This window comes from Trachurus trachurus (genome assembly GCF_905171665.1).
Source record: "Trachurus trachurus genome assembly, chromosome: 4".
NCBI lineage: Eukaryota > Metazoa > Chordata > Actinopteri > Carangiformes > Carangidae > Trachurus > Trachurus trachurus.
In genome coordinates this window covers 27,669,584-27,689,431 of record NC_139898.1, presented here as the reverse complement: position 1 = coordinate 27,689,431, position 19,848 = coordinate 27,669,584, and the positions used below count along the sequence as shown (strand labels likewise).

General features: G+C 41.3%; 1 protein-coding gene across 1 annotated transcript; it reads left to right on the top strand.

Moving 5' to 3' along the window:
- Positions 1–506: 506 nt before the first annotated feature.
- Positions 507–14,775, top strand: LOC310985332 (fibronectin type III domain-containing protein 7-like; the record flags this gene model as incomplete). The annotated part of the gene is made up of 14 exons (XM_083970907.1): positions 507–560; positions 649–664; positions 815–1,075; positions 1,867–2,127; positions 4,587–4,847; positions 5,626–5,889; positions 7,029–7,283; positions 8,219–8,476; positions 9,798–10,052; positions 12,500–12,754; positions 13,629–13,889; positions 14,042–14,071; positions 14,190–14,227; positions 14,623–14,775. 13 exons carry the CDS (start codon positions 507–509, stop codon positions 14,219–14,221), a joined length of 2,463 nt encoding a protein of 820 aa, XP_083827033.1. The 3' UTR covers positions 14,222–14,227; positions 14,623–14,775.
- Between the last annotated feature and the right edge of the window lie 5,073 nt (positions 14,776–19,848).

Here is a 19,848-nt window from a genome sequence, read left to right as displayed (position 1 = left end):
GTCCAACACCCTCCTGTGTGGATCCAGTTCCTGTGAATATGTTTTTCAATATGTGCTCAGCCTGTTTGTCTTATACTAACATCTGGCACAACAGGGCTTCTATACAATTAGCTTAACTAATTACAAATTTAGTAAATGTATTCATACTAGTGTGAAAGGGAGTGTTTTTAAGGCCTCTAGGTGGGGGAAGTCCAGCTCCTCTACCCAACCCCTGTATTTCCTGGCATCTCAACTACATCCTTGAATATTGAATATCACGCCTTTAGCCACAAAGGTGTTTGGGTCTCCTGCTATTCAACCTACAGTTACATCTCTCTGCTTCGCTATGATTGGACATTTGCTACCAGTGGGAGGGGCCAATGGCAGGTATTTCAAGGAACACAGACACCACGTATGTTAGAGAAAAGGTAAAACTGTAAAGAGTGAAGCATTAAAAAAAAAAACTAAAGGAAGCTGCACACTGTCAGAAACAGTGAGAGGAGTTATTGTAGAGAAAGACGTGAAGAATGGGCACAATGACGTGGCTGGGGATTTTTGTCTTGCTGAGTATATGTTCACAGGTAAAGTAATTATATTTTATTTATGTTGGAAAAAGGAAAATTAATATGTAACAGAAAAATAATAATATTTTCTCATCTATATTTGCAGGCTGCAACTGGGACAGGTATTGTATATTCTTTCTTTTTTTAACATTATACTTTATTTTGAGAATGAATGAGTCTGTATTTTTTACATTTATCTGAAAGAATCCACGTCTCAAAGTGATGACATGTGCTACAATGAGCTCCTTTTCTCTCGTCTCATCTCCCATCAGCTGTGGAAGTCACAGTGTTTTCAGTCTCATCCAAGACTGCCATCCTCAGGTGGACCAGGTTCTCCGGAGCCACCTCCTACAAAGTCTCCGTCGCCGCCAGAAGCTCACCAAGCAACACCATCGCTTTCGCCACGTTTGGTCCGAACACGGTGATGGGCTCCATCAACTCTCTGTCCGCAAACATCGACTACGTCTTCACGGTCGAAGCTCTGGATGATACTCAGCAAACACTGAGCTCTGCTGCTACTGAGTCCTCCACAGGTGAGGTCAACACCTGCTCCCACACAGGGACAGAATATTTTACTGTATCTATAGTGCTTCAGTGATATAATGGTGTTATTTTAAGTTTATTGTGATGTCCTGTGTCTTTTGTTTGTTTTGAAATACCGGCTTATTCCTACCTAAATACCTTAAATATCATACAGTGGCATGCAATGGTTTGGGCAAGTTAATGTGAACAGTTCAGCAAGTGGAAGATGAAATGATCTCCAAAAGGCCATAAAGTTACAGATGACACATTCCCTTTACATTTTAAACAATATAATCTTTTTTTTTTTATTTCGTCTTTGACATTTTCAAAATAACATAAAAGGTAAAGGGCCTGCAGCAGGGCCTGCAGCATCAAATATCTTGTCTGATACCTTGGTCAAAGTTATCTGAGAGCTCAAGTCTCCTGGGTTTCCTATTCTTTTGCAGGCTGCTGCTTTGTTTTCCCTTTTATTATTCTAAATCTGTAGAAAACAAAAATAATACACTGATATTGCTTAAAATATTGCAAAAAAAGATTGTTTCATGTTTAACTGTATGCCTTTTGCAGATCATTCCATCTTCCACTTGCTGAACTGTTCACAGTAATAGAAATTTTGACAAGGGGCACCCAAACTTTTGCATGCCACTGTACAGTACAGTATATGATAGGCCCAGATTTACACCAAAATAAATATAATTTGCCATTATTCGACTCCTAGAAGTGGAGGCCATCTCTTTGCACCTCACTAACCCATTTGGTTGAATCTTACAGTTTGTATTTTCTGTGACTGTGACTCCTTCAGCCCCTGAGGAGATGTCTGCCATCCACACCGTGAAGCCGAAGGACAGCAGGACCTTGATAGCAGAGTTTGACCCCAAGGCCGGGGCCACGAGCTACATCATACGCATCCAGGACTCTGACGGTTTCTACAGAGAAGACACAGTGCCCTCCTCCCCCGCCGAGATCGGGTCCCTCGCGCCGTACACCGAGTACACGTTGAGCATCATGGCCGTCAACAGCGGAGGCCGCAGCCAGCCGTCTCCAAGCATCACTGCAAAGACAGGTAGTTTCACGTCACACGTTATTGTTCTGCTGTTCTTCTTCCTCGTCCACATCTGGGAAACGAAACTTCAGAAAATGGAGCAAATAATCCCCGATGGGTAGAAGTGAGTCGTGTATTCACTGAGAGACACTGAGCACTTTTGTCATTGCTCCTCATGCCCTGCAGAGGTCACCTGATCTGCCTCATTGTCCCTCACAGACAGAGAGATTATCAACCTATACACGCATCATCTACGGTAAATTCAGTGTTTATTCAGTGTACCTGAGGAATGAGTCAGTGTCCCTCAGGGATCTGGAAACCAAACCGGACCCTCTTGTCCTGTGTCACACAACACACAAAAGAGCTCTCACCTCAGACCTCCACCTCTACCTCAGGGGGCAAAATATGATCCGAATGAACTCAACAAACATGCAACCAGCAATATGAATCTTTACAATTTATCCTATTTCTGGGACAAAGGCCACTTTAACGTCTCAGCCCAAACTCTGTGACAAGTTACCTGCCTCAGTTCAGTCAGCAGGTTCCCTCTTTGGATCACTCTGCAGACTTTTAAGAGAGTGATTAATGTCTTCTTTTTTTCATAGTAAAGTTGAGATACGACTTTAAAGACGCCAGATCCATGTTACAGCAGAACAGGAAACGGATAAAGAGCAGTTATCATGTCTTTGTCAACTCCTATAAACAACTACCGGTAGTTATGTGAATACATTTCACATGGCATTTAATGATAATAGTCTTACCTTTAAATCTTAAAGCAGAAGTAAGCGATATTTTTGTGTTAATATAAGTCTTAAATAGTTATATCTTCCGACGGCAATCACTTACATAGAGTGTTTGGACCGAAACACGGGTCTGTCAGTCACTCTGCTCTGCTCTGAGCCAAGGAGAAAACTTTTCTTGTATCCTACAAGTTTTATCCAATGAGGAGAGAGAACGGCATAAAGGGCTGTGTGTGCAGCCAAGGGATGTGCGTGAATGTGGTGACGTAGGGACGAGGACCAATAGATCCATGACGAGGGCGGGGGCTGCTAACTCCATCGGCTGACAAGACATTATGGTGCGTTCAAGGCAGCCCGTAACTCGTGTTTTTCCGACCTGTGAAGTCGTACCAGTTCGATCTGGTACGAGTTCACGTGTCGGAAGTTAGAGTGGCCGTTATAGTGACTTTCACAGGTAAAACAGGTCGGAAAAACACGAGTGGGTTGCCTGGAACGCTACAAAGTCGTAAGTCGTGACTTGAAGCTGTAATTTACGGTTTCAAAAGCCTGCCTGGAACGCAGCATTAGCCGGAAAACGACCGGATCGCTTACTTCTGCTTTAAGTATTTCTCTAAAATATGAATTACAAGTGATAAAATTACAAATGAGTCATAATTAAAGTAAAGAAACCCCCCAAAAAACATCTCTAGGTACCTATTCAGAGATGAAAAGTCAAATCATCATCTATCTGTCTACTTAGAGTTATTAATGGATGGTGTGTTGTGGTTTGATCAGATTTGATTGACAATAAATAACTGATTCATTAACATTATTCATAGTAAAGGCCTTTAACTTGGACTGAGTCAAGTTTTGACTCAATTAAATCCTATAAAATAAAAACACAACACATCAGACATTGCATAACCACACAGCCTGAAGGCCCATGTAGGCTACTGTAAATATGTAAAATCTTAAACACATTAAAGTCCATATTGTGTTAGGTCTTAGTACTCAGAAAGCTTAAAGCAGATATCAGCTTCACGGCCGTTTCGGCTAATGCTGCGTTCAAGGCAGGCTTTTGAAACCGTAAGTTACAGCTTCAAGTCACAACTACGACTTGGTAGCGTTCCAGGTAACCCGTAGCTCGTGTTTTTACCATCCTGTTGTCTGTGAAAGTTCCCTATAACGGCCACTCGTAACTTCCGACCCGTGAACTCGTACCAGATCGAACTGGTATGACTTCACAGGAAGGAAAAACACAAAGTACGAGTTTCTTTGAACGCACCATGAGTTAGCAGCCCCCGCCCTTGTCAGGCATCAATTGGTCCTCGTGCTACGTCACCACATTCACGCGCATCCCTTGGCTGCACACACAGCCCTTCATGCCGTTCTCTCTCCTCATTGGATAACACTTGTATCCCACAAGGAAAATTTTCTCCTCGGGTTACAGCAGAGCAGAGTGACGGAGAGACTCGTGTTTAGGCTGAAATACTTCATGTAAGTGATTGCTGACGGAAAATAGGACTATTTAGGACTTATATTAACAAAAACATTCCACTGATATCTGCTTTAACTTGGTTTTTGCTAATACAGTCAAAAACACAGCATCTGTGTTTGTTTGTGTCCCAGTCAGACAAATAATCTTTTTTACATTACTGTAACTACAACCTGTATGGAGTTATTTATCACCTACACACATGCAACACAGACTCCCCTGAACATCTCTCTCACATATGTCCAACTCCTCCTTCTCCTCCACAGTGTTGCCTCCTCCTCAGCTCTCCACCTCCTCCCCCAGCAACGACAGCATCGTGGTGACCTGGCCCCCCGTCGCCCACGCGGTCCAGTACACCCTGTCCGTCTACCAGTTTGGTTCAAGCACCAACACGAAGCACAACACCTCCAACGCCAACCTGACCATCTCCGGCCTGGACGCCGGCTCCCTCTACATGATCAGGGGATTCGCCTGGGACCCCGAGGGCCGCAAGGGAGAGGGCAGCGCGTACGTCAACCAGACAACACGTAAGGACACACAGACACTAACAACAGCTGCTATAACCAATAATCCTGTTGCATGATATGTTTTTAAATATAAAAAAGCAATATTAGGCAGCCATGTGACAAAGAAATCTCTAGTATCTGTCTGATCATTTGGATTTATACACATTAGGTGACTTAGGTGATGTATAGAATAGGTAAGTATAAAAGTAAGTAGGTAGGCTAAGTATAAAGTATAAAAACTCCCCAAAAAACATAAAAGACATAATAGAATTAATTCATATGTTTCTACATTTAAGAATAGAAAGTATATTGTCCTTCAACCATTACTGAAGTAGAAAAACCACAATAGAAAACACTTCATTACACATAAAAGTTTTAAATCGAAGCTCCTTTATGTTAAATTGTGTAACTTTGGCGCCTCCTAGTGGTAAAATCAAAACAGACACTTCAGGACATAATACAGTCAAGCATCAAGTGGCTTATTGCAACACATAATAGACTGGATAGAGGCACAGGAAAAAATAAGCTCTACAGGGAAAGGCTTAAAATAAAGCTATGAAATAAAATTTAATAGATAAATGTCACTGTAATGTGTTTGTGTTGAGAGGAATACATCATATCTTATGAGCTAACAGTCTTACGCTTTAGTCTTTACCTAAAAAAGTAATATGATATCAGAAATACTGCGTCTAGATCCATAGTTGTATGAAACATATTGATTTGTATGCGTATAAATGTGTTTGTGTGTGTTTCTATGTGTGTTTGATGCCTCACTCGCTGTGTCTTCATGATTCAACAGGACCTCCAACACCGTCCTCTGTCAACGTCTCTGTGGTGTGGAGTAACGACGTGGCCGGGCTCTCCGTGTCCTGGGAGCTGGAGGCCGACGTCTACGGACCCGTCGAGTACTTTGTGACGAGCGACCAGAACCGGAGCTGCAACTCCACGTCCAGCTCCTGCACCCTGGCTCCGGTCGGCTGCGGAGAGGTGCACGTCATCCAGGTCACCGCCGCCAACGAGGCCGGGCCCAGCTTCCCCTCCAGCCCCCAAGTCTTCATCACCTGTGAGTAGCAGTAGTAGCTGGTAATGATTTATTTTGACTTACAGAGGGGGAAATAAGTATTTGATCCCCTGCTGATCTCTGCAAGTGTGCTCCCCCACAAAGAAATGTACGGTCTGTAGTTTTTATGGTAAGTTTATTTTATCAAAGACACAGAATATCAACAAAACATCCAGAAATAATATAATCATATAAAGGCTGAAGTGAAATAAGGGCAGCAGGGGATCAGGTGTTTCCCCACTGTACATACTGCACAAATACAAGTTGGATGAAATGGGCTCAGATAATAAAAAAAACAAAAGAGATAGAAACAGACAGATCCTTTTTCGACCCAGGAGAAAAAAAGCATTAGATTACAGTAAATGTTGCTATTGTGAAACAAAATACCATTATCCATGTGCCTTACATAAAATATCTAAATATACAGTATATCTATGTGCATATTTTGCATTTAATTGAATAGTAGTAGGTAATGGTTGTACAACAAGAACAGTTTTTTAGGATTCAGTTTAGCATCAGAAACCAACTGAGACACCGTGAGTCCACACAGATTTAGTTAGTTTATTGTCCTTTTTGGGAAATTCATTTGAAAGCTGCAGATTTTTTTTTTTTTTTTTTAGATGTGTGGAGTAAACTGCTTTAGTTTAGGAAAAATGTGCATTATTAAGTTTGGTAGTGGTGTAATTGTTTGAGATTAAATCTGGGACTCTCTGGAAACTGTGTGACTTACAGTAGGGAAAAAAGGTTTGTATACATATATGAGCTGCAGCACACAGTGCATAATTGAGATTTAATTTGTTTATTTTACTGTCATATTTTCCTCAAACACAAAGGAAAGAAAGAGACAGAAAGTTTTTCACCAGATAAATTAACATTCCGCCTCTTTCTGCTCCTTTTCTAATCATCACACTTAATCATAGTACAGTGTGAATTTTCATGAAAATTTAAATCATTCGTTTTTGATAAATCAAAAGAGTTTTGGTAAAGATATAATGAACATCCATCCATAACATTTTCTACATGTTTCTAAGATGTTATTAACACCACACTAGCACATCAGTGATAGTTATGGATCCATAATGAGACAGTATTAGCTCAGATTCTTCTCCCTAACCTCACCGTGCTCCTGTGCCGTCCGTCAGTCCCCTGCCCTCCAGAGTCTCTGGTTCTGACGGAGCCGACCGAAGGAAACTGCACGCTGAGCTGGGACACGGCGCCTCACGCTGACAGCTACGTGGCGTTCATCAAGAGGAGCGACGGTGGCGAGGAGACCTGCAACACCACCAGCAACAACTGCACCTACCACTGCCAGTGTGGCTACACCTACCTGATGTCCGTGCTCGCCTTCAACCAGGCCGGCGCCAGTCCCCCGGGAAACATGCTCAACTACACCACCTGTAAGTCGCAGCAGAGTGTGTTAAGGTTTTTTATTTCTCCATCTTGTCTTGTTGTGTGTTTACACCTTTGCATCATCACCAATGTTCCCTCTAATTTTCAAAACTCCTGAGCAGAAATTCAACTCCCCTGATGACCTGCTTGAGCGACTGTGAGTGACAGCTTAAGCGTACACAGTACTTCCACATGCTGGTGCTATGGCCTCACCTCTCCAACTCCAAATATCAATACATTTGGCTATTACTATTAACTCAACTCAAACTCAAACTCAAAAGTACTTTATTATTCCGTTAGGAACTTCGTTGCGGAAGGACATCAAAAGTGCAGGTGCAAAACAACAATCCACACATACATACCACAGCCATACCCAACACAATAATAATACATATTTCCTACAACCACACATAGTACAAGTACTCGCAGCAAAGGTTAAAAACAAAGGACACATACAAGTATAAAAATTGGTTAAAAACCAATACATTTGGCTATTACTATTATGATTAATAACAGATTATTTTGACAACATTACCTAGGCTACTCCATATCCAGGTCAGTTACAGTTAATGATAACAAAATACAATATTATTAATGCAAAATAGATTTTGCATTTATTACCATATGAACAATATGAAAAAAATAACTAAAATCAAGTTGGTGTCATCAACTCTTGGCACAGAAGCATTCTTGATATGAACAGTAGCCTAATAATAATTCTCAAGCAAAAACGTAAATTGTAGTTGCACTACAGACCACGCTTAAGGTCATAAATTTCACAATTCGAAGCGCACATTAGGGAGAAATAAACAGTAAACTAGTCGGGGATATTTGAGTGTGCAACTTTTTTTGTCTTCTGGGCAAAGAGGTGGGGAGCAGTGTGCATTTGCACAGTAAAACACCTTAGAGAGAACAGTGATCATCACCTGTGTCTCTCTCTCAGTGCCCTGCTGTCCAGAGGGCGTGTCCGTCTCCTTGGTGAGCCCCGACACTCTGGAGATCATGTGGACGGCGTCGAGGGGGGCGGAGCTGTACCAGACTCGGGCCGTGGACAGTTCAGAGGTCATCCTGTGTAACGACACGGCCCCGGTCTGCGCCCTCTCCGACCTCAGCTGTGACAGCTCCTACAGCGTGGTGGTGACGCCCTGCAATGAGATCAGCGGATGCAACCGAGCGTGCAGAGCTCACACCAAAGACACAGGTAGAAAACTCTGTATTTATATTTACAGCACATAAATCTGCGTAACAGACTGCACGCGGTACACTCATCTGTCTTACTGTGTTTCTTAGAGTTCACATAAAAATAAACAGAATCAAAATCTTAATCATACTGTATAAGAAACTTCACATCAAATTCAATATGGAAGGCGATAAAAAGATAAGGTATTGCTTTATACAACAAGCACCAAATTTCTTCATGTTTCATCTTGATTAAAGCTACAAGCTACTTTGTTAAAGGGATAGTTCGACATTTTGGCAAATTGGCCCATTGCTGTAATCCCTATAGTTTTAGAAGTAGGTTCGTACCTTTGATTATCGGTGCAAGCTATTTTTAGTTTCGTTCATCAAACTCAGAGCCACGAGCTGCTCAGAGCTACGCTACGGAGGCTCATGGGATTTCTTGGTTTTCCTCATCAAACTCATCAAATACACAATCCAACAACTCCAAAAGCTCTGGTGGACAAGTTGTGACCTGCACATTCACCACGCTATGAGATAAAATAGTTGGATTGTGTATTTGATGACTTTGATGAGGGAAACCAAGAAATCCCATGAGCCTCCGTAGCGTAGCTCTGAGCAGCTCACGGCTCTGCTCCGCCGTTCTAAAAATAGCTTGCACCGAAAATTAAAGATAACGAACCTACTGCTAAGACTATAGGGATTATGGCAGTGGGCCAATTTGCCAAAATGTTGTACTATCCCTTTAAAAGTATTACTAAAAGCATAACGAGGCTCAACTTTTAGGTATAAAGTTTAAAGTACCACATTAGATGGAGTCATAAACACACTGAACCAGTCTCATGATACAATACAACAGCTCTGAATTCTTTTCTTTCTTCTTTTCTTCTTGAGGCTTAATAAAATCCTAGTTTTTTTGTTGTCACTGGCAGAAAGGAGCTGATTCTACTTGATCCCTATTCCTCAGAGGTGCTATTGTTATACTGAATTTGAATATAACACACTCCAGTACAACACCATTTAGTGCCAAATTAATAATAAGCACAAACTAAGCTAGATTCATCACCTCTCTGATATGACAATGTAAAAAGAAGCTTTATAAAAGCTGAATTTGCAACAGAGCCGTAGGAATACCATTGAATGCACAGGTGTACCTAATAAAGTGGTCACTGAGTGTATAATGACCTTTGTAAAGAAGCTTGTATGATAAAAGCCTGTTTATTTAGCTGTAATGACTGTAATTGTATAATTGTATAATTGATGTGATGATGTAGAAATGAACCTGAAACCTGCCCAGTGGACTCAGTTATATGTTTAATCACTGCTCCTTCCGCCTCCCTCAGCTCCCTGTATGCCCATGAATCTGATGCTGGACCCGAAGAACTCCTCCTGCGTCAGTGTGAGCTGGTCGGCGAGCAACAGGGCGGCGAATTACACCGTGAGCGCGACGGGAGACGACGGCAGCTACACCTGCACCAGCACTGGAAGCAGCTGCGACATCAATGACCTTCCCTGTGGCTGCACCTACGAGGTCAGCGTCACAGCGAACAGCGCCGCCGGCCAGAGTTTACCCAGCTACTCTGACTCTCTGGAGACAGGTGAGTGGACCGACCCACCTGATGGAAGGACAAAGGAGAGTCAATTACTGAATTATTTAATAGACATGTCAAACTAAATGTATTCATAACCTTCTCTCAGTCTTCTACTATCAGTAATCTACAATTTTTTACTCATTTTCATATCAATTTTATGTAAATGTCGCCCCCTTTCTCTATATACACAACCACTAGGGCCCTAGTTTGCTGGCGCAGCGCAGGTGGCGCAAGGTAGCGCAGCCGGTCTAATGCAAGTTTCGACCAGCGCAGCCGAGCGCAAAGTCAGATTGGAAGATTGGCAGATCGCGCTGCACTGAGATAGGCGTGGCGGCGCAGCAGGGGGAGGCGTCACAGATTCAGCTTGGTGCAGTGGAAGTTTCGTCCGAAAATGTCCCGCCGAGGTTGCGCTGAAAGCTCGCCACCTCCAACCAGGTCTAGTCTCAGCGCAGCGCGGAGCGCAGCAGGTGCAGTGGAAGTTTGGCTGACTGACCTGCAGTGCACACACGTCACCAAGACCTCACAGGCAGATCTCCACAGTTCCAGACACATTTCAATGCAATAAATATCCACAATAACCACTATTTAATGCAACTAACGGAATCAACACGTGAATTTATATCTATATAGATTGTCCCGTCACATCTTACGTCAGATCAAAGCAGAGATCAAAGGCTGTCGGCGCGTAATGGAAACTCCACCTGAATTAACACAGCAGGGACGAACTGGCACTGAAAAGCAGCTGTGGATGTCCCAAGCAGGACTGAGGGTGGATGACTGCATGTCCTGCCGTGTTGAGATACCACTCTGCCCTTGTGATGATCGCTGTATTTATTTATTTACTTATTAATTCATAAGCACGTGCGACCGCATCACGCGGCCGTAATGAAAAACAAAACACAAATCATCATCTCTCTTAGTCCAGCACAACAGCCTCGGTATCAGATAGTCAGTATATAGCCTACTACAGTACTCAGCATCTCTATCACAGAAAAAAAAAGAGAAAAAAAGAGACGGACAGAGAGAGAGAGAGAGAGAGAGAGAGAGGAGGACAGAGAGAGAGAGAGAGAGAGAGAGAGGGAGAGAGAGAGAGCGCGTCCTTGCTGATTTCATCCACATGGTGTGTGTTTATGTTGTGATTAGTGTAGCCTACACCTCTGATCTTATACACAGGGTTTGAATAAATGTGAGTTTCTTTATTAGTTTATTAGTTGTTGTTTCTTAGATTGCGTAGGGGTTCTCAGTGTATCAGATCAATCCTGGTTAAGTATATTAGTAAACTCATTATTGGTCACTCTGAGCTCGGACCTCCGGGGAAACAGCTGTTTCCTCCGGGGAGAGGTTCGGCCTCTGGCGTCGCTGTCTCCTCCGTCCATGTCAAAGTATAAAATGACAAACTTGCAGCGCGCATCACCCGCCGCGCAGTTAAAGGTGAGGAGAGGAGCTCCTTTGATTGGTGAAGATCTGACTCGGCTGTGTCAAACCCACTCCACGCCTTTCTCTCCTCCTTCTGTCTCCCTCCCGCCCTCTCTCCTCCCTCTTCGCCGTTTGCGCCGGTGGGAGGGACGAGGGGAGGGGTTGCGCCGGTCTAAGTCTGACTGCGCGGCCCACGAATCTTGCGAAATGGACCTGGGCCACACCCCGTTGACGTGGCGAAGCTGCGCTGATCACAGACTTCACCTGGTCGACGAAACTAGGGCCCTAGTGTTAAAGAAAGCCATGCAACCTGGTCAAACAACCGAGCCTTGTATTCATTCAGCAAGTGTCGGAACCATTTATAGATTTGCAGCTTTTATTTGGACTCAGTTTAGACAATTTTTTTGCACATGGAGTAGTTCAATTTTATTATTACATAAGTTCAGATGCATGATTTATAGAATATGTTATTTGGCAGGTAAAGCCTGTAGATTTACATTATGTTTGAGGAGTGTATCATCCAGCTAAATCCAGATGTTTATGTCTTACATAAACAAACAGATGCAGATGTATACAGTACAAATACCTTTGTACTGTGGTTGACAACAAACTAGCCTCATGTCGACACTGTGTAAGGAAACACATCCACACGTGCACTTTTATCATCCTAAACTCTGCAGCTTTAATCTCAACACTTAAATGAAACGTTTTATTGAATCTGTTTGTATTTTTTCTTTTATCTGCTCCATTTCTTTTGTCACTTCCTGGAAATTTGTGACTGTGTGTGCCAAAATCTGACCTCCATGACCTGTATAAGGTCAGGTTATTGAAAATAGCTGGTTCAGTCTTTGTTAATTCATGTTGTTGCCTTCATGACACAGATATAATAGTACCACAGTGCAGACCCAACATGTTCAGAGGGTCGTCCATTCCTGCAGCTATCAGTCTCATAAACAACATTTAGTAAATAGTAAATGGTATTCTTATTCCTTTGCTGGCTGCAGACCCTAACTCGTGTGTCCATCCTCTTTCTCCAGAGCCGTGCTGCCCGGTGAATCTCATAGTGGCTCAGGTGACTCAGGCGATGACCAACGTCTCGTGGTCTCACGCCAAAGGGGCGCACTCGTTCATCACCTCGCTGACGTCGCCGCGAGGCCACGCACGCTGCCACACCCAGGACTCCCACTGCCTCATGGGATGCATCACCTGCGGGACAAACTACACCGTCACCATGGAGGCGTACAGCCACAGCGGGCGCAGGTCCAACTGCTCCTACCAGGGCTTCTCCTCCAGTGAGTCAGGACACTGCAAAAACTCAAAAACTTACCAACAATATTTGTCTTATTTCCAGTCAAAACAAATCTCATTATACTTAAAATAAGACTCATCAAAAAAAGTAGCTTGTTTTTAGAGACTTTTTACTTCTTTCAAGCATATTTACACCTAAAATAATCTGATAGTGGGGCAAGTTTTTCTTCTTATTACAAGCACAAAAAACTTGCTTCCACTGGCAGATTATTCTACTTGTTTCAAGTAAAAGCAAAAATCTTCTCACATCTATTTCTTTGGCAGGTGCGTCGGAGGGTGACAATTAAGTCCAAATAGAAAAAGAAGAGTTCCCGCACACATGGCCAAAATGTCTCATTTATAGTCAAAACTAATCTCTTTCCATTTAAAATAAGACTCATCACATAAAACTTAACTTGTTTTTAGATAATTTTCACTTGTTTCAAACAAATTGTCACTTGAAATAAGTAGAAAAAGAAGCACACATGGCCAACTTGCAGAATTTATTGCATTGCAACGTTTCGGTTTCGACTAGCAACTTGCTTGAAAAAGGTCTAGCACCGAAACATTGCAATGCAATAAATTCTGCAAGTTGGCCATGTGTGCTTCTTTTTCTACTTATTTCAAGTGACAATTTGTTTGAAACAAGTGAAAATTATCTAAAAACAAGTTAAGTTTTATGTGATGAGTCTTATTTTAAATGGAAAGAGATTAGTTTTGACTATAAATGAGACATTTTGACAAGAAATAAGACAAATATTCTTGGAAAGATTTTGAGTTTTTGCAGTGGAGGGTGTTTGTTGAGTATCTTCTTCAGCGTCTGCAGAGAATAACACAATGCAGTTTAACGACACACATCACTGTCTCTGTCTCGTAAAGGCGCCTGCTGTCCCTCGGGCGTCCGGCTCTACAGGATGGCGGGTAACTCTCTGCGGGTGTACTGGCGCAGCTCGGGCAGCAGCCACGGCTACGTCGCAGAGATGATGAGCAGCGGCAACAACTACACCTGCTCCGCCTCTCCCGGGGAAAACAGCTGCGACGTCAGCGGCATCCAGTGCGGAGACATCTACCATGTGGTGGTGGCGCCGCTCACAGCAGAGGGCAGCAAAGTCCTGTTCTGTCCTCAGAGAGTGTACTCAGGTATGGATGGACAGCACCGTCTGCACATGAGGGACGGTTTCTTTATGCTGCTTTATGAACCGTGTGTGCAGGATTAACACACAGTTGAAACATTATGAACATGAATAACAACGTTTTGACTCTTTTTTCCTTGTTTGTTTCTGTTTGTGTAGTCACATGCGCGGACAGCAACGTTGGCACAGGTGAGTTACCATGTTCAAATTATCTGAATTTAACAGTTTCTAATACTTTATGTGAGAATATTGAAAGGGGATGTAATCTATGATGATCAATTCTCTAATATCACTTCAATCTGTTCAGTCATTTACAGGGGAAAGAGAAGCGTCGACTAGCCCATGGTAAGAACATACAGTACGTTGCATCTGGAGGATAAGCCTAATGATTTATTAAAGAGATAAAAGTTTTGATAGTCAGAAATGACACTTATTATTTGTTATTCTTGACTTTTCTCTTGTCATCTTCAAAAACAATTAATAATAAATTGAAAAAAATATATTCATGGGAATTAGAAAAGCTCAGAGGTGAGCTTTTAAAATGCAAATATTACAATTTCTATTTTAAAAAGCAACAAAGGTAAGATATGAAAGATACATAATCAATATATTTAGTAGATTTTTAAAAGGGCTCCTGTTTTTTTTTTTAAGATCAGGACTGTGGGGTAAGCAACAACTTACGCCTACTCACATTAAAATCCAACAAATATAATGTGATACCTGTTGTTTTATCTTGACAGCCTCTTCTCTACAGAAAACTCCAGACAACAACACCTCCATCTTCTTCATCCTCCTCTTCCTCCTGCACTGTCCTTACTCAGATGGACGAAGTCGATCTGACAATGAAACAGAAGAACAACCGTGAACCAAGAACAAACACGCCTGTCTGTTGGCCATGATAGAAATTAATGATAAAATAAATGTTTGAGATTCTATGATGTTAAATTATGTATCATGGCCAAGAAAAAAAAACATTATTGTACCCCAACAGACACGATCGAGTACTTAAATATAAGAACAGCACAGACAAGTGATCAACAGGTAATCTGCAGCATCTGGAATTGAAAAAAAACAAAAACTAAATTTATCTGCTGCACTGTTAAAGTTATAACAATCAAACTTTGAGAATTGCAAATTGATTTTATCCAAAATGATTAAATTAAAAACTGCTGATTGATAATTGAAAATTGAAAAAGATCAATCAGTAAAAAACAGCAACAGAACCCCAAAAGACTTTTTACAGCATTTATAAAACCTTTCGCCTCTTCATTATAAGAAGAATTAATTTGAGACCAAATTGAAAAATAACTTTCATAGCTCCAGCCCGAAGTAGGAAGCCTCCTGATGATGAGTGGCAGGCAGAGACATTGTGCTGCTGCTGCTTGTTCTCTGGATGAATTCAGTGTTTTGGAGTTTGTGTCACTGTGGTTTCTGTAAACCTGATGCATCTTTCTAATGCTAATAAAGAGTTCCCAGCACTGTCTGTGTGTTTTATGGTTTGTTTTGTAGCTACTGTAATGTAGTGTGTATGTTTGTACCAACTTCTTCGTCCTGTGATGGAAAGAGAGACGTTTAGCTGTCGTTAATGTCAGATGTTTTGTTTTCAAACCTCCATGATTCAACTTGTCTCTGTCTGCTCAGACATCACACACACGATGGTTAGATGGAGAAACCAGTGAAAGATTTTAATAAATAACTTGAAATGATCCACAACAAAATCAACAAATCTGTCACAAGAAAACCCAACAAACATCCAAACTTTCTTAACCAGGGACACCCACTGTGGTGTGGAAGGCAAATTTAATTATCATTATCATCACCAATAAACTGATGTTAGAATTTCCTATGAAATTTGTTTAATTCAAACATTGATTGAATTGATTGGAGGCAAAACTATTTTCCCAGCTAAAGTCTGTCAGGGGCGTGTCCAGACATTTTTGAAAGGGGTGGCCCAAGTGGGGTACTGACTTATGGTGGGGTGGCATGAAGCGTAAGCATGAGCACCTGCGCACACACATCACACACGCAGGTATGCACATGGGCACGCAAACACAGGTTTGGGGCATACCTGGTTTTGTCTGCAAAACCCATATCTATTATATTTACCCTGCTGTGTTTGTGATGTTGAGAATCCCTCATTCTTGTAATAATACAAGATGTGGTTAGAATGATAATAAACTCAGCCTTTTCCTAAGAAAACTAAATGGTATGTTTGTCAATCCAGATAACCTAAATGACTAATGCACCTTAACACACAAAATTAAAAAACAGTTTCTAAATTACCACAATATCACTGATAGTAGGTATGTGTTTTACTTAGCAATGGTCTGGCAACCGACTGCTAGAATTATTTTTCTGTTGTTGTTGCCTATCTTGACCAATAGATGGTGGTATTCTGCTCATTCTCCATATTCAACCTGTAATATAAATATTGTTGCATAAACTAATAAAAAGCCACTTTAGTGTCCTTTCAGGTTCAGTCATCAGTCACACTTTTTTCGTTATACTAGTGCAACCTCCATACTTATATTGAATATAAAACAAATTTAGGCTTAAAACTCATCTGTAGAATAAAACATAAAGAATAGTTGAATGTCATCAGCATATTGCCAGATGTTGCTTTACACAACCTAATAAATGAGGCCATATGAAAGTGAGAGGTCTAAGAACAGCGCCTTGGGGGACACCATATTTAATGTTCAAACAATCAAAGAAGCCACACGAGAAAGCAACTACAACTGTACAGTATTGTAATTTCTGATGTATTAAAGGAGCATTATTGCAAATACAGCAGTAATAGCATAAAATAAGCTGAAATATGCAAAAGATAGGTCGGGCGGAGCCATAACTAAATTTACAAAGAAAATAGCCAACAGTGTAGTGTCTGTGGGGCAAATGCAGAATTTGTCTTTGTTATTTTGGGAGGTCGGTGGCATTGCGAGTACCAGTACTTGAGAATGGCTGAACACTTAGGAGCTTGTTTATATCTTATATGCTCCGCCACTGGCTCCATCTAGTGGCCGAATTAAGAATTTGGATTTGCGTTAATGCTCCTTTAACAGATAATTTGACATCTCTCTTAAACCTCTCTCTTTCCAGGCCTTATTGAGGAGTTATTGAACAGTGCTCCACCAAGTGTTTGGTGTTCAAGAATTTATATATATATCTGACCATACTAAGAAAAAAACACAATGATTCTTAGTTTTAGATGATCACACTGACTCACTATACACTATGACAATACAATTATGAATATTATTTTCCATTTCAGCCAATAAGATCCCCCAAGATCATTTAAAACCCACTGAGTCTCCACATTCACAACGAGCCAATCACTGTGCTGCCTTGCACGTTTTTTTTTTTTAACAACACAGGTTTCAGTTGGCCTAAAGTCCCTCACAACACAAAAGGCCTAGTTCTGGCATTATCTTTTAAACAATATAGGTTATCAATAATGACACTGAGGTGACTCTCAGAGGGGAATACTTGCCATTCACAACTGAAACATGGAACATGACTCAGCCAAATGGATTCACACACACCTTGAGAGATCTCTCCACCCAAATCTCCCTCAAAGCTCCTGTAGCAGCTTATGTAACTTACCACCACCAAGTGAGATTGTTTATATAATGTTTGTGGACACCTACCACCACATGTGCGAACACCTGAGCACCTTCCCCCTTTTTGTTGATTTCCTCGTGTTAAGGCTCTTCTTTCCCGGTAAATAAGAAATGCGGTTTGATGTTTTAAAGGTTGTTTTTGACCCTATCTGATCTGACCTCATGCCAGTATCGTGAAAGATATTTTGTCACAGTATAATGACTAATCCCAGCAGATGGCTCTCACATTCAGGTTCCCTTTTCTTCATGGTGGTGGTGTGATAATGGGAACACATTTCTGGTGGAAGTTACTTTACAGTTGCATCTCAGTGTTTTTCGGGCAGTGTGTGGCACCGAGGGCCAAAACGTGCGAAGACAATGTCACCCACACCATGACACCACCACCACCAGCCTTCAACTACTGATACAAGACACGATATCCCCAATAGACCCGACGATTGTTGCAGGAGAAATTGAGACTCATTGGATCAGGAAATGTTTTTTCCGTCTTCTTTTGTCCGGTTTTGGAGTCTGTGTAATTTGTAGCCTCAGTTTCCTGGTTTGAACTGACAGGAGCTCATCTGCTTCAACGTTCAACATATTGTCCATTCAGAACGGCTCCTCTGAAGACCTCAATTGTAACAAGTGTTTTTTTTTTGGGGGGGGGGGGGGGGGGTGTCTTTCTATCAGTTCAAACCAGTCTGGCTATTCTCCTCTGACCTCTGGTACCAACAAGACATTTTAGCTGAGAGCTGCTCCTCACTGGATACTGGACAATTATCTATAAAACCTACAGTATATGGTTATGAGTGAAAATCCCAGTAGCTCTGCAGTTGGCGCCAACAACCATGCTACATTCAAAGTCACTTAAATCCCTTTTCTTCCCCAGTCTGATGCTCAATTTGAACTTCAGCAGATCATCATGACCATGTCTACTGTACCTAAATCAGAGACGTTCTATGTTGTCCTGTAAGGACTTTGCCTAAATGCAATGAGTTGCTGCCATGTGATTGGTCGATTAGGAATTTCTGTTAATGAACAGTTGGACAGATCTCATAAGGTTGCCTCAATTTAATATCTTCGATTTATTCTTCGATTTATTCTTCGATTGCGATGCATTATACAGATCACTATAGATTTTAGCGCAGTTTTGGGGATAGGAAACTTTATTATCACTGTAGTTTGTTTGGTTTTGTTGTGACCATTTTGTTAATTTTATTTTGGATCATTTCAGGTTATTTGTTCAGATCTTTCATTGGTTCCCTCACATAACAATGTGATACCTCGGGGGACAGACTGTCCCATTGTGTTGTCGGACAAAAAAAGATATGGAAGACTGAATCAAAGAGATCTGAAACAAAGGTCTTATATTATATAAACACTCACAACCAAGCCAGTCTTTTCATTTCAGGAGGGGACGCAGGGCCATATAGGGGAGAAAGGTGATGATAATTCTAGGGGCCCAGCGCCCAGTAGGGCCCATAAAAACCCCAGTAGTCTAATCTTTGTATGACTGATTTATTCTGCGTAAGACCCTGACTAATACTCATAGTACACTGTAGAAACTCAACATCTTTCCAAGAATATTTGTCTTATTTCTTGTCCAAATGTCTCATTTCTTGTCAAAACTTATCTCTTTCCACTTAAAATAAGACTCATTACCTAAAAATTAACTTGTTTTTAGATCATTTTCACTTAAATTCACAATAAATAGAAAAATCTGCCAGTGAAGGGTTAGTAAGTTTGAAAGTAAGTTTTTTGTGCTTGTAATAAGGAAGAAAAACTTGCCCCACTAGCAGATTTTTTCTACTTATTCCAAGTGAAAATATGCTTGAAAGAAGCAAAAAGTGTCTAAAAACAAGCTACTTTTAATATGATGTGTCTTATTTTAAGTAGAATGAGATTTTTTTTGACTAGAAATTACATTTTGACTAGAAATAAGACAAATATTCTTGCTAAGATACTTGAGTTTTTGCAGTGTAATGCTGCATTAGCATCAAAACAAAGAAGGCTAAATAAAAAACGATAATACATACTGTACGTAGTCTAAGAAAAAAAAAAGGAAAAGTTAGGGGGAGGGGCCCACTTTAGTATTCTTTAAGGGGGCCCAGAATTCCTAGCAACGGCCCTGAGGGGACGTGGTACCTCAGGGGTAAAAACAAACAAACAAAAAAACCCACAAAAACAAGACTGATTATGCTGTTGTTGTGTTTTTTGCAGATTTTGTTCAGATCAGAAAAAGGAAGTTTAATACCTCATTGTCCAAGTCAAATCAAGACCTTTATAAGAGATATATATATCTTTATAAGACCCAGTACCAGTAGCATTGATCTCAATCAAAGGAGCTGGATGGAAAATTGAGGCAGT